At 42.0% G+C, this 27,115-nt stretch overlaps 1 protein-coding gene across 3 annotated transcripts; it reads right to left on the reverse strand.

Moving 5' to 3' along the window:
* Positions 1–1,020: 1,020 nt before the first annotated feature.
* cers2a (ceramide synthase 2a) lies at positions 1,021–25,348 on the reverse strand. 3 transcript variants are annotated; one of them, XM_071374728.1, is made up of 11 exons: positions 24,921–25,348; positions 13,556–13,738; positions 13,094–13,211; positions 12,709–12,827; positions 12,143–12,200; positions 11,947–11,997; positions 11,571–11,663; positions 9,926–10,054; positions 9,532–9,638; positions 9,036–9,189; positions 1,021–1,299 (listed from the first exon to the last, which is right to left on the reverse strand). In XM_071374728.1, exons 2-11 carry the CDS (start codon positions 13,735–13,737, stop codon positions 1,150–1,152), a joined length of 1,161 nt encoding a protein of 386 aa, XP_071230829.1. In that variant the 5' UTR covers position 13,738; positions 24,921–25,348; the 3' UTR covers positions 1,021–1,149. The 3 variants fall into 3 exon arrangements, with proteins under 3 accessions (XP_071230829.1, XP_071230830.1, XP_071230831.1); XM_071374729.1 differs by having other exon boundaries at positions 25,204–25,335; XM_071374730.1 differs by having other exon boundaries at positions 12,709–12,779; positions 24,921–25,059.
* Positions 25,349–27,115: the final 1,767 nt, after the last annotated feature.

Here is a 27,115-nt window from a genome sequence, read left to right on the forward strand (position 1 = left end):
TCTTTATATCTTTCTTTATATAAAGTGCATCTTTGGACGAACGGGCAGAAAAATACTGATTTGAATGAATGAATTCTCCTCCAGTCCGGTTGAATTAAGGGTTGGACTGGTTTGGGTAGGTTTCTGCCTGTCTGGATTAGTGTCTGGACTTAAAAAAATGTAACAAAATAAAATCCGATAACTAAAAAGTAATTTTGAAAACATTTTTAAAAAGTATTAATTAAAGCCATGTGATTTCTGCTCCCCAAAATCCATTGCATTTGGAGACCGGCATAAATGAAAACAAAATATTCACACAATGCAAACCGAACTCTCCAGCTTTTCTTTAGACAGTTAAAACTTAATTAACCACCATATACCCCCCCCCCCCCCCAACAACATTTAAACCAAGGACATTAACAACACTAGCACATTCCAGGTTGAATAGGAATGCCATGGCAATAATTGTAGCGACTGCTCCACTCCAATAACAAAATGGCAGGTGCAAAAAAAACGATAAATTTTCCGTTATCACTACTGTATGCTTTAGTGGTCTGACATGGTGATTTGAACACTTACACAGACCTGCACCAAGCTGTGGTCATTAAGAGAACCTCATCTCTCTTGGCAGTGTTAAGTGGTGGCGCGCTTATTATTTGGGACGGGAGTCAGCGTACTGAGACAGCAACGTTTGAACGTTTGAACAGTCTAGCAATACTCCGAGCGTTAACCAAAGCATGCAGGAAAGGAATGCCCCGTGAACAACAATTAGTAATTGCGCTATCCATAACGCAGGATGGGAAGCCGCGAGTAGGGCTAGGCACCCTATTTGAATGATTAGCAATATAAGGACTAGAGGGATGGATAGAAATAAAAATGGGGAATAACAGTTTGTTGCTAAGGCACAGTTTTACCAAGCGTTTGGCTCTATTGCCGTCTTTCCTGTACTCCCCATCCTCTCCCTCCAACTAGTGTGATCTACAGAGCAGTGAAACCCATCCGGCCCATGTAAGGAGTGTGTCCGTGTGATCTTTAGCATTATTTGTGTATATATTATTCAGCAGTGTGTGTGTGTGTTTGTGGCCTTTCCACCAGCAATTCTGCCTTACTGTGGCCTCTTGGACTAGGCCACCATTGCAGACACATCCTCCTTGGTGTCTCTGTAACAAATCAATTTGTTTTGCTGTGGTGGTGGTTGTTGTTAAGCGCTGTGTGGCCATTGCCATTCTGTACAAAGCCATTTTTCGTTTTCTCATGGTCTTCTTCCGCCTCGTCTGAATCAGTCTCCTCCCTGTCGCTCCTCTCATCTTCAACGATATCCTGATGGGAGAGAGTACATTTAAATGTATAATTTAGCAGACGCTCTCATCCAGAGCAAATCAGTGAATTTAAGTTGAGGTCGAGGATCAGACTTTTCTGGACCCCGCTTCCCGGACATGGAGGTCCCGGGGGTTCTGCGCATGTGTGGGATTCTTTACTTCGCGCACACTCCGCTCTATTCGTTTGGGTCAAATTGGAGGGTCTGTTGTCCGGACTCTTTTCTCTGTATATATCAATGATGTCACTCTTGCTGCTGGTGATTCTCTGATCCACCTCTACGCAGACGACACCATTCTGTACACTTCTGGCCCTTCTTTGGACACTGTGCTAACAAACCTCCAAACGAGCTTCAACGCCATACAACACTCCTTCCGTGGCCTGCAACTGCTTATAAAATGGTAGTAAAACTAAGTGTATGCTCTTCAACCGATTGCTGCCCGCACCCTCCCGCCCGACTAGCATCACTACTCTGGACGGTTCTGACCTAGAATATGTGGACAACTACAAATACCTAGGTGTCTGGTTAGACTGTAAACTCTTCTTCCAGACTCACATTAAGCATCTCCAATCCAAAATTAAATCTAGAATTGGCTTCCTATTTCGCAACAAAGCCTCCTTCACTCATGGCACCAAACATACCCTCGTAAAACTGACTATCCTACCGATCCTTGACTTCAGCAATGTCATTTACAAAATAGCCCCCAACACTCTACTCAGCAAACTGGATGTAGTCTATCACAATCACAATCACAAACACAAACACATTTTATCACCAAAGCCCCATATACTACCCTCCACTGCGACCTGTATGCTCTCGTTGGCTGGCCCTCACTACATATCCGTCGCCAAACCCTCCGGCTCTAGGTCATCTATAAAAGTCTTTGCTAGGTAAAGCCCCGCCATATCTCAGCTCACAATAGCAACACCCACCCGTAGCACGCGCTCCAGCAGGTATATTTCACTGGTCATACCCAAAGCCAACACTTCCTTTGGCCGCCTTTCCTTCCAGTTCTCTGCTGCCAATGACTGGAACAAACTGCAAAAATCACTGAAGCTGGAGACTCATTTCTCCCTCACTAGCTTTAAGCACCAGCTGTCAGAGCAGCTCACAGATCACTGCACCTGTAAATAGCCCATCCAACTACCTCATCCCCATACTGTTATTTATTTTGCTCCTTTGCACCCCAGTATCTCTACTTGCACCCTCATCTTCTGCACATCATTCACTCCAGTGTTAATTGGTATATTGTAATTATTTTGCCACTATGGCCTATTTATTGCCTTACGTCCCTTATCCTACCTTATTTGCACACATTGTATATATACTTTTTATATTGTATTATTGACTGTATGTTTGTTTATTCCATGTGTGTTGTTTGTGTTGCACTGCTATGCTTTATCTTGCCCAGGTCGCAGTTGTAAATGAGAACTTGTTCTCAACTAGCCTACCTGGTTAAATAAAGGTGAAAAAAATTTAAATGCTGTTCATTGACTACAGCTCAGCGTTCAACACCATAGTGCCCACAAAGCTCATCACTAAGCTAAGGACCCCGGGACTAAACACCACCCTCTGCAACTAGATCCTGGACTTCCTGACGGGCCGCCCCAGGTGGTAAAGGAAGGCAACAACACGTCTGCCACGCTGATCCTCAACACTGGGGACCCTCAGGGGTGCATGCTTAGTCCCCTCCTGTACTCACTGTTCACCCACGACTGCGTGGCCAAGCACGACTCCAACACCAGTGGTAGGCCAGATCACCAACAAAGATGAGACAGCCATTGAGGAGGTCAGAGATCTGGCAGTGTGGTGCCAGGACAACAACCTCTCCCTCAATGTGAGCAAAACAAAGGAGCTGATCGTGGACTATAGGAAAAGGAGGGCCGAACAGGCCCCCATTAACATTGACGGGGTTGAATTGGAGCGGGTCGAGAGGTTCAAGTTCCTTGGTGTTCACATCACCAATAAACTATCACGGTCCAAACACACCAAGACAGTTGTGAAGAGGGCATGACAACACTTTTCCCCCCCTCAGGAGACTGAAAAGATTTGGCATGGGTCCCCAGATCATCAAAAAGTTCTACAGCTGCACCATCGAGAGCATCCTGACCGGTTGCATCACCGCCTGGTATGGCAAGTGCTCGACATCTGATCGTAATGCGCTACAGAGGGTAGTACGTACGGCCCAGTACATCACTGGGGCCAAGCTTCCTGCCATCCAGAACCTCTATACCAGGCGGCGTCAGAGGAAGGCCCCCAAAAAATAGTCAAAGACTCCAGTCACCCAAGCCATAGACTGTTCTCTCTGCTACCGCACGGCAAGCGGTACCAGAGTGCCAAGTCTAGAACCAAAAGGCTCCTTAACAGCTTCTACCCCCCAAGCCATAAGACCGCTGAACAATTCATCAAAATGGCCACCCAGACAATTTACATTAACCCCCTTTGTTTTTGACACTGGTGCTACTCGCTGTTATTATCTATGCATAGTCACTTTACAAATGACCTCGACTAACCTGTACCCCCCCACATTTACTCTGTACCCTCTGTGTATAGCATCGTTATTGTTGCCATTTTCTTGTTACCTTTTGATTGTATACTTACATTTTTTTTTAAACTTGAGTTTATTTAGTAAATATTTTCTTAACTCTATTTCTTGAACTGCATTGTTGGTTAACGGCTTGTAAGTAAGCATTTCATGGTAAGGTCTACACCTGTTGTATTTGGCGCATGTGACAAATGAAATTGGATGGCAAGGAATAAGTTTGTCCTAAATATTTAAAAAACAAAAAGCACTGTATTTGGGACAAGTCATTCACTAAACCCTAAACCTCAACTGAATCTTGTAATGAAAAATGTGGAAATTGAGCAAGTTGAGGTGACTAAACTGCTTGGAGTAACCCTGGATTGTAAACTGTCATGGTCAAAACATGTTGATACAACAGTAGCTAAGATGGGGAGAAGTCTGTCCATAATAAAAGTTCTGCCTTCTTAACACTATCAACAAGGCAGGTCCTACGGCCCTAGTTCTGTCGCACCTGGACTACTGTTCAGTCGTGTGTTCAGGTACCACAAAGATGGATTTAGGAAAATTGCAATTGGCTCAGAACAGGGCAGCACGACTGGTACTTAGACAGCACGGAGAGCTAACATTAATAATATGCATGTCAATCTCTCATGGTTCAAAGTGGAGGAGTGATTGACTTCATCACTACTTGTTTTTGTAAGAAGTGTTGACAAGCTGAATGTACCCGAGATGTTTGTTTAAACTACTAGCACACAGCTCGGACACCCATGCATACCCCACAAGACATGCCACCAGAGATCTCTTCACAACCCTCCAATTCCAGAACAGACTATAGGAAGCATACAGTACTACATGGAATTCTATTCCACATCAGGTAACTGATGTAAGCAGTAGAATCAGATTTAAAAAACATTAAAAAAGAAATATTGTGGCACAGCGGGGACTGTGAAGAGAGACACAGGTACAGACACACACGTACATTGTAATATTGTTGCATCGTGGTATTATACATTGTAGTAATAAACGTTATATGATGTACTGTTTTATCTTTTGTTTTGTGCGTGATATAAGTGTCTTAATGTGCTTGGACCCCAGGAAGAGTAACTGCTGCCTTGGTGATCCCAAATAAATACACAACCGTGTGCTTACTCCATATGAATTATATTGTATTTTAAAGAAAGGATTAGGGAGGGGTCCAAAACACAGACAGAGAATGCAACATAATTGGAAAATAAAAAAAAACTCACAGGGCTGAGCTTGCTTTATGCAGATGTGCATAGTGTAGTCCTAATTAAATATGTACTCAGTCTGTCAGCTATTGTGTTTATTGAATAATTCCAGTTAATCATTTTGTATTGAAAAAGTGTAGGTAGCCTATATAAATACATAAACCAAATTTCATCCCATTCACACAAACAAATGGCCTATAAATACACAACATTAATGCTTCGTTTAACCTGCCCAGAGGGACAGGGTGCATAGTAGGCTAGACTATGCAGATGCTGTTGTTAGTAGCCTACAGTTGATCAGACAGAATCATTTTCTTGTTGTTTCCATGCAATACAGCATGTCAGATTGCTGATGTTTAGGTGTGTAGGCTGCTACCAGGGCTCTAAATTAAACATTTTCATTGGTAACACTGGTTCTCCCGACATGAAATAGTTGGCTCTTTTTTTAAAGAGCGGACTGCCGCTAAAAAACAACTAATCCCTTTGAAAACGGCCCATGGCTTCGATATGAGTCAAACATTTAATCTGGTGTCAAAATGTACTACAACAAAGTGTAAATACGATAATTGGTCATAAAGTGGAACCACAACGAGTAAATTAAGGTTGGGTTTGGATTACAATGTCAACAAATCATGTCCCCTTATACCAAGCTCTACGTGTAAATCGCCCCCAAAGCCCACTTTGCTTCCCTTCATTGAATGGGACTCCGTGGTTTCAACGCCCCCCAACGCATTCAAAGGAGCAAGGCCATGAAACTGAAAAGACCTTTACAGATTGACCATGCAATGTATACTTCCAGCAGGTTGCACAGCCAACAACTATGGTTTGCATGCCCTGCCGAAGGACCCGATCATGCGGAATAGGTGGTTAGAGTTTGTTGGTCCCCAATGGTGGTGAGTATACCAGTAGCTAGACCATAGACTGCTGGTTATGCATATTTTTATAAGCATTATCTCGATCGCTAGCATAGCTGACTTTAGCTAGCTAGCTACCAACTAGTTAGCTAGCCAGGCTACCTCAATACAACTTGGATTTGGCTTGGAAACACGATAACATTTCAAAAGGTGGCAAATAATGAGTAGAACAACCTTTTGTCATGATTGTGATGTCGCCAGGTTGACTTTAGACGCAGTAACTCTTTCGCTAACATGAACTAGTAACAGAAACGGCAACAATGGCATCGCTAAAGTAAAATTGATGACATCATAAGGCAAAGATGCTTCCTACTAATTATTTGCATACTTTAGCAATGTCATCATATTTCCATGCCACTATAAAATGTGTAATTTAGACAAAACATTCACATTAGCCTCCGAGGTGAGGTGCAACCCATGTCTAGGGCATAAATAAATGTTGGATGCAGCTATGATGTTACTAGCTAACATTTCTGACTACAACAGTGCACTAACTATCAGCAACAAATTCAAACCAACCCAGGACCATAGCAAAACATGTCACAGTTGGTTGCATAGTCGGCGTCACCGGCCTGAATATTCCAAACAAGATTACGCTATTTCTCAAGCTATGTTTATAGTTGAGGGATGATGACAATCGTTGACCCTGATTTTCTGTTCGGTAAAGTGCACAGTTTGGTGCTAGACTGATCCCCTTGGTCATGAACGGATGCCAGGACCTACCAGAAAGGCGCAGAGGTGGGTATCATAACATGTCCAGCAATGTGATTGCAATGGTTTAACAACCTCGAAAAATCATTCCATTCACTGTTCACTTGCTATTTTCACAGCTTGGCAGGCAAGATCTCAGAATTAAAGTGTAATGCGACAAAGTACCCTTGTGACACCTCCTCTGTTGTTGACAGTCTCCCTTGACTCTTATGAAAAGGACAAGCCATCATGAGGCCTCTGATAGTGACCCGAGTTGCTGCCCTGATGACACAGACGGCTTCATCAAGAACGACAGGTAATGTGTGTTGTGAAAAGTTGTATAAAAAAATACCTGGCTGACAAACTAGTAGGCTAATTCCCTAGCCAAGCAGATACATCTAGTAGAGTCATTTTTGTTGTTTAGTGCATTAGCAAAAAGCGTTGTCCTTTCTTAAGAACAAAACACAATTTACCACTTGTGTGGTAAAGGCCCTCCTAGTCAACACCACCTCATAGAATTGCGTGATGCAGTCGTTCTAGAAATATCCAGTTTGTAGCCGAACACGCAGCATACAGAAGACCAGCAAGTGGGCACTCATCAGAACCCTCAGTAGTTATTGTTGCGCTGGTAATATGGGCCAGATTTTTTGCCCTAGCTGGCCTAGAAACAATAATTATTATCTGGGAGATTTTTTTCCTAGTCGCACAGTGGTCCCAAAATAAAACTTGTGGTCGCACAGAAAAATATTTGGTCACACTTCAGAGACACTCGCAAGACATTTACGTAAGAGTTTTTGCTTGTGTTTGTTGGGAGTGATGCGTTATCACGCTTGCTAAATAAATACCGGAGGAAAGTGTAGAACGCGCCTTGAGCATTGTGCCTGGTCCACGCAACTTGCGATTTCCGTGAATCTGATTGGTCAAGACACGCAAAGAGCCTGCAGCAGCACTCCGATGTGTAGGACAGAGAAATTGTGCACGAGTTGACAAAAAAAACAACTTTGCATTGATATTTTAAACGAAATCAAGTGATGTGGCGCTGCCACATCTGATTGTAAAGTTCCGTGGCAAATGCCGCCTCGCGGCAAATGTGAATTTGGTCGGGTCACCCAAAAAGCTACATATTGCAGCTTTAAGTCTTACACAAGTTTAACTGAGTGAAGTTTCAAATGGATTCTGTCATTCATAAATGTGAATAGTATTTTAACCATCTAATAAAATATTTAATCATTCGTCCTCAAATATAGGGGATGATGACGCAATCTTTCTGAGAGTTAGCCTGCCCGGGAGTAGGTTCGTTCTGAAGGATTTGTTTCCATAGAAATGTATCTGGTACCAGTTATCCCGAGTCAAACTCTGAATTTACCAAAGTTACCAAGCTAAATCCTCAAACCACGTACATAGTATAGGGCTCTGGACTAGGCTCAATCTGTGTCCAGGAAACCCCCCTATTTGTATTTATTATGGATCCCCATTAGCTGCTGCCAAAGCAGCAGCTACTCTTCCTGGGATCCAGCAAAATTAAGGCAGTTTATACAATTTTAAAAACATTACAATAATTTCACAACACACTGTGTGCCCTCAGGGCCCTACTCCACCACTACCATATATCTACAGTACTAAATCCATGTGTATGTATAGTGTGTATGGTATCGTGTGTGTGTGTGTGTGTCTGTGCCAATGTTTGTGTTGCTTCACAGTCCCCGCTGTTCCATAAGGTGTTTTTTAAATCTAATTTTACTGCTTGCCTCAGTTACTTGAATTGGAATAGAGTTCCATGTAGTCATGGCTCTATGTAGTACTGTGTGCCTCCCATAGGACTTGGCGACTGTGAAGAGACCTCTTGTGGCATGTCTTGCGGGGTATGCATGGGTGTCCGAGCTGTGTGCCAGTAGTTTAAACAGACAGCTCAGTGCATTCAACATGTCAATACCTCTCATAAATAAAAGTAGTGATGAAGTCAATCTCTCCTCCACTTTGAGGCAGGAGAGATTGACATGCATATTATTAATATTAGCTTTCTGTGTACATCCAAGGGCCAGCCATGCTGCGCTGTTCTGAGCCAACTGCAATTTTCTAAAGTCCTTTTTTGTGGCACCTGACCACACGACTGAACAGTAGTCAAGGTGTGAGAAAACCAGGGCCTGTAGGACCTGCCTTGTTGATAGTGTTGTTAAGAAGGTAGAGCATCGCTTTATTATAGACAGACTTCTCCCCATCTTAGCTACTACTGCATCAATATGTTTTGACCAGGACAGTTTACAATCTAGGGTTACTCCAAGCAGTTTAGTCATCTCAACTTGCTCAATTTCCACATTATTTATTACAAGATTTAGTTGAGGTTTAGGGTTTCGTGAGTGTTTAGGTTTGTGAATACGTACGTTTCCAGGCAGGAACTTGATGGCCATGCGCAGGATGAGGACAGCCCAGAAGACGTGCAGACACTGCAGCACAAACAACAACCCGTTGAAGAAGTAGAACCCAAAGAAAGGGGGATAGATGGTCAATGGGTACACCCACGTAGTATGTATGATCCTGGGGGAAGAAACAGACAGATCCAGTCAATACCGATCTGCATGGGCAGTCAAAAGCATTTTGGCAAAGACTTAAGTAAATCCCTAGAATGCATTGCATCCTGTACAATTGATAATTGAAAAATGCCAGAAAATAACACTTTACACTAAGTTATGGGCGCTTCAGACATATGGAGGCAGTTCCCCCAGACACAGATTCAGCCTACTACTGGACTAAAAAGCAAGCTCAATGGAAAAGCTCAGTTGAAAATGCTTTTTAGTCCAGGATTAAGGTTTAATGTGTGTCCGGGAAACCCTCCCCTGGGATGCAGAGAAGTGTCATCCAAGATCCCGAGCATCTTACCAGAAAGGGAGTATGACGAGGCGTGTAAGGATGAACACAGCTGCAAACAGAATGAAGATGTAGTTGCAGGTCTTTCTCCATCCTGCATAGTTGAACATCTTTGCTGACTAAAAGGAACAACAGAAAGGGAGAAAGAAAATTAAGTATTCGGTTGCCGTTTCCTATATTCTCCTCTGGATGGCAGGCTCAACACTATGACCAGTTCTGTGCGAGTAGAAATGATGTAAGCACCATTTCTGACTAGACTACAAATGTAATGGCCTTGACTGTCCATATAGTAATAAGATTCCTCTATACTTATTATGGAATGGATATCGTTTCTTTAGGTTTGTAATGGTGACATTCTATTGTAGGAGTAATACGATGGGGTATGGGGGGGGGGGGGGGGCTGTACCTCCAGTAGGTAGTCTGAGGCATCGTGCACCAGCATGATCAAAGTCCCGGCACGGATGTAGTTGACCAACCACGAGAAACTGATCAGCAGAATAGTGGCCACATGGTGAACAATCTGCTCCTTAAAATCCTGGAAGAGAGAGTTTGTCAGTTATGCAAATGTCGTGTTTACTTTGTGCACTGAACATTGCCGAATACCTTAAGGTAGGCCTACGCAGGGCAAGTGACATCACATATCTATAAAGCTCCACTCCACATTTAATTCTAAATGCCAATTTTTATCAAAAATAAATAAATTAATTAATTCCAACTACAAAACTCAGTCAGGACAAGGATTGTCGTGACTTCCAAAAGTGCCTGTATTGCTTCGCCTTGCTTTTCTAGTTGGCTGGAAGCAAGTTTCACCAGCCAATTATTTCAGATCTAAAAAGGAGTGCGAGTTTCACTATGGCACGGACCGTGTTGGTACGTTTGCACATGAGAATTATTTGAATATAGCAAAATTGCATTCTAGCAATGCTGGCTTTTGCGGGCTACCTGAGACATGAAACGGATAGGTGGGAAGGCATACAGGCTGTCGCCAATTTATTAATGTGCAATTTGCCTAAATTGATAATGGAAACACTTCAACCACTTAATTTTGATTCAACAAATTTCTTGGGGGGGGGGGGTGACGACATTACATCCAGCTGTTTTTATTGACACAAGAGACGGTTCAATGAAAACGAACCGTAGCAGGCAATTGTAGAATGTATTTTCTACGAAACCTTTTTAAATGTCGACAACAACAAAAATCCCTGGACAACTTAATGGAAACATAGCTAATGCGTGCATGTATCCATGTGTACACTCCCACTTACAACTGAACTAAAGCGTCACCCTAGCCATAAGCTTGAGGCGAGCAAAAAACTAACAAGCCCAATTTGGAGTTCCACAGCAATTACAGCTAACGTAACGACACAAAAGTTCTGCCAACCAAGTCTCTAAAACCATTGTTTTGGATCAGCCCTATTCATCCCTTGTGTCGGTCAAATCAACCGACAAACCAGGACTGGATTTCAGTCTTGTCTGCTGACTGTTTGAAGAGTTGCCACTTTCCATTTGGGCTCACCAGCTGGAAAATAAATAAGTCTGGAGAACATGATCAATCAGTCTCCACTGTGAAACCTTTCCACAATGTGCCGGTCACACATTAACCCACAGATGCCCGAGACCAGCGTTTCAAAAACACGGTCCTCGGGACCCAAATAGGTTTTGGTTTTTGCCCTAACACTACATAGATGATTCAAAGCTTAATGACTAGTTGATTATTTGAATCAGCTGTGTAGTGCTAGGGCAAAAAAACTAAACGTGCACAGAGTTTGGGAAACCCTGTCCTAGACACATTAACACCCCTCCCTGCCTGAGACATGCACACAACAGGGAAGAGGAGAAATTGCTTGCAACTGAAACTACAATCATTTTTGTGGTGAACCAAAAGTCATATAACTTGGTTGTGATACCCAAACTGACATCTGCCGAGATGTGGTTAGCTCTGTCGCTTATCTCTCTCTCTGGCCTCCTCGCAAAGATAAGGTCTATCCTGTTGCCATTCTAAATGGTACGTATGTAAAATTGTCATTGGAGACAAATTCAGAAACACTTACTTTACGCTTGACATCCGTTGCCACACTGAAGAGCAGCGATATGTAGAATCCCAGCTCAATCATGTAGTACCAGTACTGAGAAGGCAGCAGTGGCTATAAGAGGGAAGAACAAACATTTGATTTAAAAAAATATATATTCTATTTAGCAGATACTTCTATCCAAAGCAACTTAAAGTAGTGCATGCATACATTTGTTACATTTATAAAAAAAGGTGTCTAAAAATGTCAAGCTGTAATTATGTACTGGAAACCTTTGAAAAACCCTTTATGTTGGGGATTGTCCCAAAATATGTCAGACACTGACTTTGTAAAGATTTTAGACCAACATTTAAAACAAACTATGATTTAGAGAACAACAGTCTTACAGTGTACATACCAGCGTGGGGAAGCCATTCCACATCTCCTCCATGTCATAGAACCATGGTTTCTGGGGAGAGATTCACATAGTGAGGATTTCAGTCTCAAACCAAACACAAGCACAAAATGGTACACGCCAGAGCAAAGATATAAAAAAAACAGAGGCAAAGCATTGCTAGAGAAAATATATACCAACAATAAATCATGGTACTCACATCAATTAGGGCACCCAGGCCAGCAATGAAAGCAAGAAGGTAAAAGGTAAATCTCCAACTGTAAGAGAACGAACAGCAACCTCAGAAACCCCATATGAACAGAACACAATTTCACACAGCTTACAACATTGTCACATATACACACACAACGGAGACACAATAGAAACGAGGGCTCCATCACAAAGTAAAGCATAAACTATAGGTGGTTGTATTTTGATCAGGTGAATAAGAAAATAACAGGCAGATACAAGAATCTTTTACAGAAGGCACACGACACCTAACATGTTACACAGTAGAAATATGCCCACGTCGGAAATAAAGGGTTGTTTCGACACTCATTAATTACATGTAGGCAAGTGCAAGTTCCATTCAACCATGTTCATCTGTTCCTATTTGCTGTTGCTAGCTGCTCTGCTACTATTCATTGCAGTTCGCAGTACTGTACTTTCTTTGCTAAAACAATTTATTTCAACAATATTCAATACAGAAATGAGTGTAGCCTACATCTCGGATTATAAAAGTTCAAAAATAAGTATTGTTGGTTTCCACTTGGCTGCTGTGGGTACCTTGCTTCCTGGAACTTCTTGATCTGGCTGGGCAGTTCCTGGTTCCTCCGCCGCCGGAACCACCTCTGGACCTGCCGCACCGAGCAACCTGACTGTTTAGTTAACTCCTCCACTGAACTCTGACAGAGAGAGACAGGGGTTATAGGGCAATTTAGTGCTAATGTATCTTTAATTGTATTGTTTTACTGTAAAACGTGTTGCGGTTTTAAATAATGGTTGATTTAATGTAGCAGGGATTTGACTTAGGAGTTGTGGGAACTATTGAACTGAGTGGTCACTTGGATTTGGTCAATGGAATTGTAAGGTAGTTTCCAACATGGAGGATTAGGAAGGAGTTGACGTTAAACACCGTTATGTAGCATTATAGCTATGCTGTGCAATTTACCTGTGAGGGGAACTTCGACGCATTGCAGAAATACAATTCCAGTGTGGTGTTGGAAGCAGCTCTGACACGAGGTTTCTCCCTCACTCGAAGTAAAGAGGCGAGTTTAACGGACACGGTCCTGGATAGTCATAGAGGAGGCAAAGGAGGAGAGGAAATTGTGGTTAGGGACTGTAAATCAGTTCTGGTTGTTGTTGTTGCAGTGAACACAAGTCAACAAGGCTAGATGAACAAGCAAATGAGATTTGAGCAATACAGGTAAAAAAAACAACAGCAAGTTAATGAAACATAGCGAGACCACTGCAATGTGAAGAGGGAGAGGTATTGGTTTTGTCCTCACTGTCACCCTATTCGCTATATAGTGCTCTACTTCTGAACAGGGCCAATGGGATTGTGGTCAAAAGTAGTGCACTATGTAGGGAATAGGGTGACATTTCGGGACGCACATATGCCTGGAGTACTGACCTCTCAAATATCTGTCGGATAATCAGGAAGCATATTGCAATAGGGAAGATGACCCAGAGATCACTTCCTTTAGCGAAGACTAGGCCATCCCGGTCCTTGAGGTCGGCCCAACCCAGGCCCGGAGGGAACCACAGGCGGTCCTGCCAGACCCAGTCACTGAGCTCCCTGAGCCAGGTCAACATTCTGAGAAAAAAGAAAAGGAAAAGGAGAGATAAACATGTAAGAGACATTCAGACAAAGGGGTGAAGGCCAAAGCCTTGTACAGTCTGACAGGACATTTCTTTGGTAGATCCCATACCAAAATGAAAATGATAATGATGTCAAATTATTCAATGAAAGAAACGCTGCCGCAAATATTTGTAGGGAATGTATTGTTGCGTTTGTGAATTTGAAGTTGCACTATGCAGAAATCGCTCTGCCATTTACTGGTTGCTAAAATTCTAATACTTCACCTCATTTCAGTTTGTGTGACAAAATAAGGTAGTATAGTGTAGACAATTATTGTACCATCTAAACCACTGTGAAATAGATTTTCCATAACCAAAAATATTGTATTTTCAGCTGTTTGAAGCTGGTGTACAAAACAGAAAGTAAAAGACAAAAAAACAAAACTTAAGAACTGGAACTATAGAAGTAGCTCACATAGAACAGATCTACAGCTTCTTAGACTTGCTTTCAAATCGCTATGTGAACTTGGCCGGGTTGGCGAAAAAAAATGACATATTGCTACTTTAAATTGCGGAAGTTAAATATCATTAGACAATAGGTCAAAGAGGACTACTATTTGCATCCATAATTTGTATGTGATGTGATTATTATGTCATGTTGATCTTGGTGTGCAGGTGCGTCCATCCATATTTACATAGCCATGAAAACATGAGCATCAACATATCCAACAATGCGATGGCCTGGTGTGTAAGAACTTCGAACACAAAGAAGAATATATTAGGTGCTTCAAACACCTACTGCAGGACTTCCTGACATTCCCCAGATGAATCCATTAGCTAGCTGAATACAAGCTTTGACAGTGCAAAGCAGCTCTTGTGGCATAGATGCAGCCATTGATACTAGTTGAGTGGGCAACATGCGGTGTAGGCTTAATTACAACACGGGCAATGAGATCTGCTGTGAAAGGCTTTGAGCCACTATGACATCACTGCTACTCATTACTGGCAGGTTTTGAATGTGTTTTCTTTAGTCACCTGTGGATGCTAGTTTTGTTAGAGACGGCATGTGAACAAGAAGGCCTGATTCTCAATTTACTGAGGCACCTTTGTATTGTTCACTTACGATAATAGTTCTTGGTACAAAATGGTTACAGAGTATTCGCACAGGGAAGTATTCGCACAGGGAAGTATTCGCACAGGGAAGTATTCGCAAAGGGAAGTATTCGCACAGGGAAGTATTCGCACAGGGAAGCTTCAGTGCCAGCTACACTAGAGTTACTCCAAACAAACTCACAGCACCCCTCTTTGCGGCCCGCAATTCGGGGCGTTCCTGCAGCCCCCCTTCGAGCGTCCCATTGGTTCCTGCATGTGGGCATCTTCATGCTTGTGTTGTGATGCACCGATATGACATTTTTGGCAGAAACCGATATTTTCCTTGCCAAAAAAACGATACCGATAACCGATATTTAAAATATTAGCAGCCTTAAGCATTCTAGTACAGTTAAATAGTACTAGAATAAACACACACACGCACACACAGACGCAGTGGTCTAAGGCACTGCATCTCAGTTCAAGAGGCATCACTACAGTCCCCGGTTCGAATCCAGGCTGTATCACATCTGGCCGTGATTGGGAGTCCCATAGGGCGGCGCACAATTGGCCCAGCGTCGTCCGGGTTTGGCCATAATTGTAAATAAGAATTTGTTCATAACTGACTTTGCTAGTTAAATAAAGGTTACACACACACACACCAAAAAGTTATTTTGCTGGCATTTACGTACGTCCCGATTACCAGTAAAACATAATCAAAACCTATTTCTTTCACTTACTTGCTGTGCTGTTTCGTTATTAATTTGTTCAGTCGTTTCATTCTCAACCAGGATTTCATCATACTGTACATGTCAAGCAGTGAAGTTTCCGCTCTGTCTGTCCGTGGCCTCTCTTCCTCGGTGCACACTGTCACTGCGTCCATTTCCATCTTGCCCAGCTGTGTATGTATCATTTCACATAAACCGTTTGTCTTCATCGAAGTAGCGGTCCTTGTACATAGCATGAAGAATGGTGGCGATACAGTAAAGAGAGAATGCCATTGAAATGGCAGCAGCGGTATGACAACCAGCATTCATGAGCATGCAATATGACTTTCCTCAGAACTAAATCCTCGACAACCCACTGTGCGGTCAGACTCGGCATGCTCATGGGGCTGACGTCGCTGGTCCAAATGTCAGTCGAAGCTAATAGCATTGACACCATTACTGTATAACTTCGGTAGGGCAACATCTGAAAAATAGCGCACTTGGTAGTGTGTACCGGTGCTCGATCAATTGCTGAAAGCCAACATCACCCACGACAGAGAACGGTTGATTGTCAAGGGCAATGAATTCCATTATCTTGGCGTTAATGGATTTCGCCTTTGAGTTGTCTCGCTGAAATTCGCTTACTCTTTCAAATGACTGCTGGACTTGTTGACTGCTCGATCCACACAGCAGACATTGTGGGCTAGGTTAGGAATGCTGTGTTGCGCAAAATTTTACGTGGCATCACTACGTTATGTACATACGTTATATAAGTATGCACGTCAGCTTTGACATCGGTTTTGCACATCAACGTTAAACTAGACATCAGGCCGATGTTGGCATTTTTAGCTAATATCGGACGATTCTGATATGTTTACCGATATATCGTGCATCCCTAGTTTAAAGTAACTGCCCAGTGAAACTTTCACTTTTAAAAGTTCATATTGTTAACTCATATCCAAATTATGTTGTTGACTTGTCCTATATTTGTTTGTGGCCAACGCATAAATTGGAAGGGGGGGGAAAAAAACACGTAAAAAAACAACAACCTCAAAACTTGTATCTTATCTCCTTGAGAAGGATCAGCTGGCCGATCAGTGGTCTATTTACATGAACATTTTTATTGACTGGTATACACCCACACCATTCTGTTGTTGTGGTACACACACATCTTTCAACACAGAAAAGCAGCTTTAAAAAAATATATATAACAATTCAGTCATATTGTTAGTAATTATAGGTCATATTTCATAGAAATCTGGAAACACTGGGTAGTTATTTTATGTGACACTCGATATTCTGGATTTCCTCTGTTTATGCAATTAAATGTGGGTTAAAGGGGAAATAAAAGTATTATGTTGTTTTTCCATTTAGGCTATGCAATTTATCATTGTAGTATAATTAATGTACAATGTTTTAGCTAAAAAAATGTATGTGTAATCTGTTGATGCGTTGGATAGCAAACATATACCAGCCATCCCACCCCTCTCTTTATCAAAACTGTGAGGAACTGACGTAATAGATAGACACAGAACTGCCCTCGCCGTAACGTTAACAGAACTGCAGTAAAGCAGTGCTTGGCAGGCGGGGGCAAAGGACACTGCCTACCGGTGTCCTTGCTAGCTATCTACCGGTGTCACCGCCACCTCTAACATTACCGGAGTACTAGCTAGCAAGCAGTGTCCTTCGCCCCCACCTGCTGAGCACCTGCCCTCACCGTAACATGCTGAACACACTACTCGCGTTACGTACGCTGCAAAATAAAATGTACACATGTTATTCAATCATTGTAGCCAGACGCTAAACTAGAATTTGGTTCTATTTGTGACACTTGATGTGCTGCAAGTCCCACATTTCCCATCTCCTCATTGGTTTTTAGAAGCATATACCCACGTGGGTGATTGAAAGATTAACTGAGATCCACACTCGAGCCCAGTTGGAAGTGGTAATGCACCTTAAAGTTGGTTGCCAACCGCCATATAAAGTCAGAAGAAGCCAGAAGGAGGAGAGATTACTAGAAACAAACTCGGTTTACCCTTTAATCTGTGGATTAATTGTCGGAGGAGAGGACCTTGAGGTAAAATAACAACCCAATGTTTATATTCCAGGAAATATTTGATAGTAACAGCAAGCTAGCTAAATTGCCATGAATGTTTAATGCTTTTCGACTTGTCCCCAAATTAAAGTAGTTGGTTCAGAGTTCGTTTTGATATTACAACCTGCATGTCCTTATTTCCAAGATTTTCACATTGCTACCAACCTTGTTATCAGTGGTGTGTATTCATGGATGCCACGGGAAGCCAGGCTTCCCCCAAAAATGTATGAATAATAAATAAAATCTATCTTTCGTCTCTCTGTGTTTCATAATTTTCCTTCAATTCGCATGAGGCTAAAAGTATCTCACAGGACAAAGCATCCGAGCGAGCGCCCCTCTGTCTCTCTACGTGTAGACCATCTATCTGATGCTGTCTGGTCCAAACAAGTATGACATTGTTGCCACCTGTAGCATTGAAGGCAAGGGAAGCCGCCGAGCTTGACAAAAAAAGTATAAAAATGGTTGCCAATCAACGTTGAGCTAAACTGAGCGAGCTCAAATGTGAATGGTCCTGGTGCAGAAAAAAAAAAAGTGCCAAGAGAAGCCAGCTTTGATTTGCTGTCACTTCTATCAAATGCCATTGAGAGCATACATCAGACAGAAAAACTTGAATTGTTCCATCTCGCTGTGTTGTTGTCCTCCGGTGGCTAGCTAGGCAGCTAGCTAAAATGGTCCCTTTCCTAAATTAGCCATGGATGGAGATAGGGATTTGGACTTGTGGTTTTACTTAATTCTCCGTATTGGCCCATGATTATAACGCCGATTCTGATCCAACCATTAATTCATACATTGTTGTGCACCTGGCCTGAAAGGACGGAAGTTCAATATGTAGCTAGATGTAAAAGGCTAATGTTAACTAGCTAACGCTGCCCATGAAAGGAATATTAGATGGCGCCAGAGGAGATGGCTAGACCAACTTTACTCCAACTTTACTCCCTCGCCCTCTATTTGGCAAATCTGACCATAATTCTATCCTCCTGATTCCAAGCAAAAATTAAAGCAGTTCGACCGTGATCTTGCAGAGTTACACCACCTCAAGAATTGCATTTGGCGAAAAGCTCGGCACACGAATACTCAGGCTGACTGGCTCTCATTCAGGCAAATAAGAAATAAGTGCACTCAGGCTATCCAGAAGGCCAAAGTTAGTTACTTTAAGGAGCAGTTCTCTCTCTGTGGGTCTAACCCCAAGAAGTTCTGGATAACAGTTAAAGACCTGGATAATAAACCCTCCTCCTCACAGCTGCCCATGTCCTTTAAAGTTGATGTGGTTGTTATTGACAAGAAGCACACGGCCGAGCTTTTTAAAAATCACCACTTCATTAAGTCAGGATTCCTATTTGACTCAGCCATGCCTCCTTGCCCGTCCAACATCTCCTCTCCCACCCTTTCTAATGCGACTAGCCCTGAAGCTCCTCCCATTTTCTCCCTTCCCTGCTACAAAGTTTCTCCCTGCAGGTGGTCACTGAGTCTGAGGTGCTAAATGAGCTCCTTAAAACTTGACCCCCCAAAAAACATCTGGGTCAGATGGTTTAGACCCTTTCTTCTTTAAAAGATTGCTGCCCCTATAAAACACCAAGCCTCCCTCTGAACTTTTTAACCTGTCTCTCCTCTCTGGGGAGGTTCCCATTGCTTGGAAGGAAACCACGGTTTGTCCTTTATTTAAAAGGGGGAGATCAAGCTGATCCTAACTGTTATAGGCCTATTTCTATTTTGGCCTGGTTATCAAAAGTGTTGGAAAAACTTGTCAATAATCAACTGACTGGCTTTCTTGATGTCTATAGTATTCTCTCTGGTAGGCAATCTGGTTTCCGCTCGGGTTATGGATGCGTCACTGCAACCTTAAAAGGTCCTCAATGATGCTAGCATTGCCCTTGATTCTAAGCAAAATTGTGCTGCTATTTTTATTGACTTGGCCAAAGCTTTTGATACGGTAGACCATTCCATTCTTGTGGGCCGGCTAAGGAGTATTGGTGTCTCTGAGGAGTCTTTGGCCTGGTTTGCTAACTACCTCTCTCAAAGAGTGCAGTGTATAAAGTTAGAACATCTGCTGTCTCAGCCACTGCCTGTCACCAAGGGTGTACCCCAAGGCTCAAACCTAGGCCCCACGCACTTCTCAATTTACATCAACATAGCTCAGGCAGTAGGAAGCTCTCTCATCCATTTATATGCAGATGATACAGTCTAATACTCAGCTGGCCCCTCCCCGGATTTTGTGTTAAATTCTCTACAACAAAGCTTTCAGTGTCCAACAAGCTTTCTCTGCCCTTAACCTTGTTCTGAACACCTCCAAAACAAAAGGTAGTTTGGTAAGAAGAATTCCCCTCCTCCCACAGGTATTATTACTACCTTTGAGGGTTTAGAGCTTGAGGTAGTCACTTCATACAATTACTTGGGAGTATGGCTAGACGGTACACTGTTCTTCTCTCAGCACATATCAAAGCTGCAGGCTAAAGTTAAATCTAGACTTGGTTTCCTCTAAAATAATCACTCCTCTTTCACCCCAGCTGCCAAACTAACCCTGATTCAGATGACCATCCTACCCATGCTAGATTACAGAGACACAATTTATAGATCGGCAGGTAAGGGTGCTCTCGAGCGGCTAGATGTTCTTTGCCATTCGGCCATCAGATTTGCCACCACTGCTCCTTATAGGACGCATCACTGCACTCTATACTCCTCTGTAAACTGGTAATCTTTGTATACCCGTAGCAAGACCCACTGGTTGATGCTCATTTATAAAACCCTCTTAGGCCTCACTCCACCCTATCTGAGATATCTACTGCAGCCCTCATTCTCCACATACAACACCCGTTCTCTTGCCAGTCACATTCTGTTAAAGGTCCCCAAAGCGCACACATCCCTGGTTCGCTCATCTTTTCAGTTCGCTGCAGCTAGCGACTGGAACGAGCTGCAACAAACACTCAAACTGGACAGTTTTATCTCAATCTCTTCATTCAAAGACTCAATCATGGACACTCTTACTGACAGTTGTGGCAGCTTTGCATGAAGTATTGTTGTCTCTACCTTCTTGCCCTCTGTGCTGTTGTCTGTGCCCAATAATGTTTGTACCATGTTTTGTGCTGCTGCCATGTTGTGCTGCTAACATGCTGCTGTTGTCGTCTTAGGTCTCTATGTAGTGTTGTCTCTCTTGTCGTGATGTGTGTTTTGTCCTATATTTTTTATTTCATGTATTTTTAATCCCAGCCCCCGTCCCCACAGGAGGTCATTTGCCTTTTGGTAGGCTGTCATCGTAAATAAGAATTTGCTCTTAAAGAATATGTTCTTAACTGACTTGCCTAGTTAAAAGTTCAAATAAAAATAAACCAGTGACATGCTCAATATATATATTTGTAACAATGACAATTACAACAATACTGAGTGAACACTTATTTTAACTTAATACATAAATAAAATCAATTTAGTCTCAAATAAATAATTACACATGTTAAATTTGGTTTAAATAATGCAAAAACAGTGTTGGAGAAGAAAGTGAAATATGTGTAAGAAAGCTAACGTTTAAGTTCCTCGCTCAGAACATGAGAACATATGAAAGCTGGTGGTTCCTTTTAACACGAGTCTTCAATATTCCCAGTTAAGAAGTATTAGGTTGTAGTTATTATAGGACTATTTATCTCTATACCATTTGTATTTCATATACCTTTGACTATTGGATATTCTTATAGGCACTATAGTATTGCCAGCCTAATCTCAGAAGTGGCACAATTTCCGAGTTAATATTGCCTGCTAGCATGCATTTATTTTAACTAAATAAACAGGTTTAAAAAAGATTTACTTGTGTATTGATTTTAAGAAAGGCATTGATGTTTATGGTTAGGTACATTTGCAACAATTGTGCAATTTTTCACAAATGCGCTTTTGTTAAATCATCACTAGTTTGGCGAAGTAGGCTGTGATTCGATGATAAATTAACAGGCACCGCATTGATTATATGCAACGCAGGACAAGCTTGTTAAACTAGTAATATCATCAACCATGTGTAGTTAATTAGTGATTATGTGAAGATTGATTGTTTTTTTGTAAGTTTAATGCTAGCAAGCAACTTACCTTGGCTCCTTGTTGCATTCGCGCAACAGGTGGTCAGCCTGCCACGCAGTCTCCTCGTCCAAAAATACCAAGAAACCTTGGAATCGGCCCAAATTAAAATCGGCCATGCCGATTTATTGGTACACCACATCAGTCACTGGCTGTGTATCGATGACGTCGTCCCCACAGTGACCTTGCATACATACCATGGGATGCACGATATAATCGGTGAGAATATCAGAATCAGCCGATATTAGCGAAAAATGACATCAGGCATCGGCCCGATGTCTAGTTTAACGTTGATGTGCAAAACAGATGTCAAAGCTGACGTGCAGACCTATATAACGCAGGTAGATGACGTAATGATGCCACACAGCATTCCTAACCTAGCCCACAATGTCTGCTGTGTGGATCTATTTTGAAGTTTCAAAGGAAGATAACAAGAAGGTCATATGCAACATTTGTGCTGCTATTATTTCCCGAGGGGAGAAAGTGATATCTTTCAATACCATAAACCTAAATACTCATTTGAAAGTGCATCACCCCCAGACGTTCAGCGACTACTTAGAACAAAAGAAGAAAAAAAACTAAGCGCACACTTCCAACAACTAAACAAGTTCAAGTCGAGCAGTCCTTTGAAAGAGTAAGAAAATTTAAGCGAGACAACTCAAAGGCGAAATCCATTAACGCCAAGATAATGGAATTCATTGGCCTTGACAATCAACCATTCTCTGTTCTGGATGATGTTGGCTTTCGCTGACTGGTTGAGCCACGGTACACACTACCAAGTAGGTGCTATTTTTCAGATGTTGCTCTACCGTACTGAAGAAAGCCACATTGCATGCTCAAGAATGTGCTGGTTCTCATACCGCTGCTGCCATTTTAATGGCATTTGAGAATTTTTTAAACTTGGAAAATCACCAAGAACAAAGTACACGCTGTGCTACGTGATAATGCACGTAACATGACAAAGGCTTTGGAAGAATGCAGAGTCTCCAGTTTGCCATGCATGGCACACACGCTGCAACTGGCTGTGAACGAAGGTGTTTGGCCCAACGCAGCACATCTGACACAGTGGCAACAGGTAGGAGGATAGAGGGTCACTTTAAACACTCACAGCTAGCATACAGCCGCCTGCAAGCAATACAGGAGCAGCTTGGAGTGAAGACGAAAAGGCTTAAGCAAGACGTTTCCACCAGATGGAACAGCACTTTTTACATGATGGAGAGCCTGCTGGAACAAAAATGAGTGCTTTAAAACATGAACACACTCCTAGCTCCATTCGAACAACTGACTCGAGAAATAAGCTCATCAACTGCGTCTGCAGCAGATGTGATATCCTCCGTCATGGCACTGAAATGCCTGCTCAACAAAACTGCAGACAAACCGTGCGGTTAAAACTTGCAAAAGTACTCTTTACTGTGTCGCCACCATACTCTAGGTACAAGGACCGCTACTTTGATGCAGACAAGAAACATGGTTTACGTGAAATGTTACTCAGCTGGACAAGATAAACAGACACTGTGACAGTGCGCACCGAAGAAGAGTACCCACGACAAGAGGTCACGGACGGACAGGGCTGAAACTTCACTGATGAAATCCTGGTTGAGAATGAAATGACTGAACAAATTAACAACGAACCAGCACAGCAAGTGAAAGAAATAGGTTTTGTAATGGGGACATACACTACTGTTCAAAAGTGTGGGGGTCACTTAGAAATGTCCTTGTTTTTGAAACAAAAGCACATTTTTTGTCCATCAAATTGATCAGAAATACAGTGTAGACATGTTGTTAATTACTATTGTAGTAACTGTTGATTTTTTTAATGAAAATTCTACATAGGTGTACAGAGGCCCATTATCAGCAACCATTACTTCTGTGTTCGAATGACACGTTACGATAGCTTAACCCAAGTTTATAATTTTAAAAGGCTAACTGATCATTAGAAACCCCTTTTGCACTTATGTTAGTACAGCTGAAAACTGTTGTTCTGATTAAAGAAGCAATAAAACTGGCCTTCTTCATACTAGTTGAGTATCTGGAGCATCAGCATTTGTGGGTTCAATTACAGGCTCAAAATGGCCAGAAACAGAACACTTTCTTCTGAAACTCATCAGTCTATTCTTGTTCTGAGAAATTAAGGCTATTCCATGCGAGAAATTGCCAAGAAACTGAAGATCTCGTACAATGCTGTGTACTACTCCCTTCCCAGAACAGCGCAAACTGGCTCTAACCAGAATAGAAGGAGGAGTGGGAGGCCCTGGTGCACAACTGAGAAAGAGGACAAGTACATTAGTGTCTAGTTTGAGAAACAGACGCCTCACAAGTTCTCAACAGGCAGCTTCATTAAATAATACCCGCAAAACACCAGTCTCAACTTCAACAGTGAAGAAGTGACTCCGGGATGCTGTTCTTCTTCCTGTTGTATTCGGCGCATGTGTCAAATAAAATTTGAGTAGGATTTGAAGTTAGGCTAGCGAGCAAGCACTTTAACCAGGTAGCCCATGACAAAAAAATAAAACCGTGTACTGTATGACAGTGATTTTACCCACGCACTGCTACTGCTTGTTATAAAGACAAAATGACACGTCCCAAAAAAATATTGTTTTCACATATTATTGGTATTTAACACGGTAAATCATATGAATTAGTGGTTTGGGTGGAACGCCCCACAATCACATCCATCTCAACAAGATTTCCGTAAACTTTCTCTGGGGGTGTGGAACTTTTTGCGTTTCATCATCAGTATGCTATTTACTCCGAAACCATGTAAGCTCAAACGAAGGACATCAAAACATTCGTTTGGACGACTAATTGTTTTCAACTGGTGTTATTGTGCGATTGTTCATGGTTGTTTTTCAAACCATGACCTTCATGTATTGCCGTATTCCTAAACAAACGTCATCGCCGCGAGATCAGACAAGAGGACCCTACACCTATTCGGGCAAACTCGAGTTGATAGGAGTTTGTCGTCATCCTGAATAATTTGTGAAAACGTTCAAATATATATGCTTCACAAGCCGAGCCAGTTGGACCACATCTCTGATTTCACTTATTAATTTAGCCTACATCCGCTTTACTCCGCTTGAGGATGGGTGAATATAGGCGCGCGCATCTTCCGTGACCACTAGCTATCCAAGGTTGAGTGAATCTTTAAATACTAACAAGGCGAAGTGAGAACATAGCCTGTTTTGAAATGTCAATTACAAAACTGAAACAAAACCTGTATCACATCTAGTTAAATATAACGGTGGGCAATTTACCTTCTGATCTTTCACACAGGTAGGCCTGTTCACCGCGGTGTGAAAAGGTGGAAACTCCTACCGTCACTGGAATATTGAAGAGTTCTGTATGTCCCCTGTAGAATAATCACTTGTGCTCTATACCGAAGACGCCACCGGAGAGAATCCAATATGTTGATGAAAATGGGCTGCAGTGTGCTTTGAATATTATTATCCGGCCTCTCGATCTCCACCAATTCTCTGCATTTTCGAGGGAAATGTAATGCTTCCCCTTGTAGCACTTACTCCGGTCTGAAAGACTTACTTTTCGTTGGGATGAGGGCCCGCATACAACACAACCAGTAATTTTACTTTTCCGTTTGCTCAGAGCAATATGACAGATGTTTGCCGGGAATAGGCGTCGGTTATTCTGGTTTCTTGGTTGGCCAAACCGAATGGAAGTAGAAGATGGTAGAGTGGGAGGGGATCAAACTGTTAAGTGACGTTTTACGCCGTGTGAAAAGGCTTGAACGTGTTGGAACCAATGTGTATAAACCCTGGATGGCCGTTTTGAGGCTAACCGCAGCCATCTTGGTACTCCTCCATTGTAAAAAAAAATATTATTACAGACACCTTAATGCATACTTTTACATGATATTATGTGAGCAAAACATTTTTTTTAAATGAAGATTAAAAAAAACAAATCCTTAAAGGGCCAATCAGCAGTTGAAACAAGAACAAATTTTCACCCTGCCACTGTTTAAGTAAAAAGCTGAGGGATGCGGCTGGAGAAATCTAATCATTCTGAAATGCATAGACAGAGCTATGGATGCAAGGTCTGACCACACATGATGTTACTGTCCCCACTGAAACATTAAATTGAAATACTATCAACGGCCAATACATAGCGTTTTAGGGTTATATACATCCCAACCCTGGATGCTGATGCTATTGGCCATTGAGAGCTTTGAAGCCACCGGTTGGTCATATTGGATCAGTCATTCACAGGAATGAATGGAATTCTACAGTATTTCAATTAAATGTTTTAAGGTCATAATTACATGTATTTAAGTATTTGCGTTGTAGTGGGGACAGTACATTTTTTATTGAACCTTTATTTAACTAAGCAAGTCAATTAAGAACAAATTCTTATTTAGAAATGACACCCTACCTAGAGGCAAAAGGCCTCCTGCGGGGACGGGGAATGGGATTCAAAATAAAAATGTAGGACAAAACATACATCATGACAAGAGACACACCACACCACTACATAAAGAGAGACCTAAGACAACACAACATGGCAGCAACACAACATGGTAGAAGCATTAACATGGTACAAACATTGTTAGGCACAGACAACAGCACGAAGGGTAAAAAGGTAGAGACAATAATACATCAGAATATATCACATTAGTAATAATTTTTGAAAAGACTAAGGAAACATTTTTCATATTTTTTCATTTATTTTTTTGCTAAGCTCACATAATATCATTTCAAAGTATGCATTAAGGTGTCTGTAATATAATAAATGTGGCAAAACGAATGTAGACATGAATACATTCATTTCTGTAGCTTCCAAAATATGTTTTAGAATATTGGGGGAGTGCCACGACGGAGACACACCAAGATGGAGGCACAACGGCTTCAACACAGTGCCCCCTATCAGTCATCTGGTGTTTATATAAGTTATTGGTTGGGATGCATCTGACAAGCACTAGCTCAGTGAGTGATGGTGGTTGAAATAGTCCCAGTTCACTGAACTGTGTTAACGTTATCTGCAGATCTGCTGAGAGTCTATGGGGCTGACCTGAAAGAAATCACTATAGAACAAATTGTTGGGGTTAGAGCTAAAAATGAATCACATTTTCAAACAAAATTGTAGCCTATTATCGAGGCTGCATTAGGAGTGAAAAAGTTAGTTCGATCCCCGTAGGCCTGCTATGTACAGGGTTTTAGCTTAGGATGGGTTATGGATAGGGGGGAAATGTTCAACTTTACTTGACGATACTTCGTTATTCCTCAACTTGGAAGGCACCGGTATCTTATAAACGTCTTTTTCCAGTTGCAGGTGGAACTCTGATAACAAGGAAATATACTAAATCCACTTTTTGTACTGACTGAGAAATGCCTCCTGCATGTGTGTAGATCTTGTTTGTGTTGTTTGGGTCACACTGTGTGACTAGCTGTCATCTTCTCCTACACGTAACCGTGTTGCTTAGAAACAACTAGTTCCAGCA

The sequence above is a fragment of the Salvelinus alpinus genome, chromosome 29 (genome assembly GCF_045679555.1).
Source record: "Salvelinus alpinus chromosome 29, SLU_Salpinus.1, whole genome shotgun sequence".
Classification (NCBI taxonomy): Eukaryota; Metazoa; Chordata; class Actinopteri; order Salmoniformes; family Salmonidae; genus Salvelinus; species Salvelinus alpinus.

Bases quoted from the DNA above. Each gene is read 5' to 3' on its own strand.
- cers2a (XM_071374728.1), bottom strand. From the start codon at position 13,737: ATGTTGACCTGGCTCAGGGAGCTCAGTGACTGGGTCTGGCAGGACCGC. The intron at 13,212-13,555 runs GTCAGTACTCCA...ATGACTATCCAG, and splicing joins ATCCGACAGATATTTGAGAG to GACCGTGTCCGTTAAACTCG. The intron at 12,828-13,093 runs GTAAATTGCACA...TCTCTCTGTCAG, and splicing joins CGTCGAAGTTCCCCTCACAG to AGTTCAGTGGAGGAGTTAAC.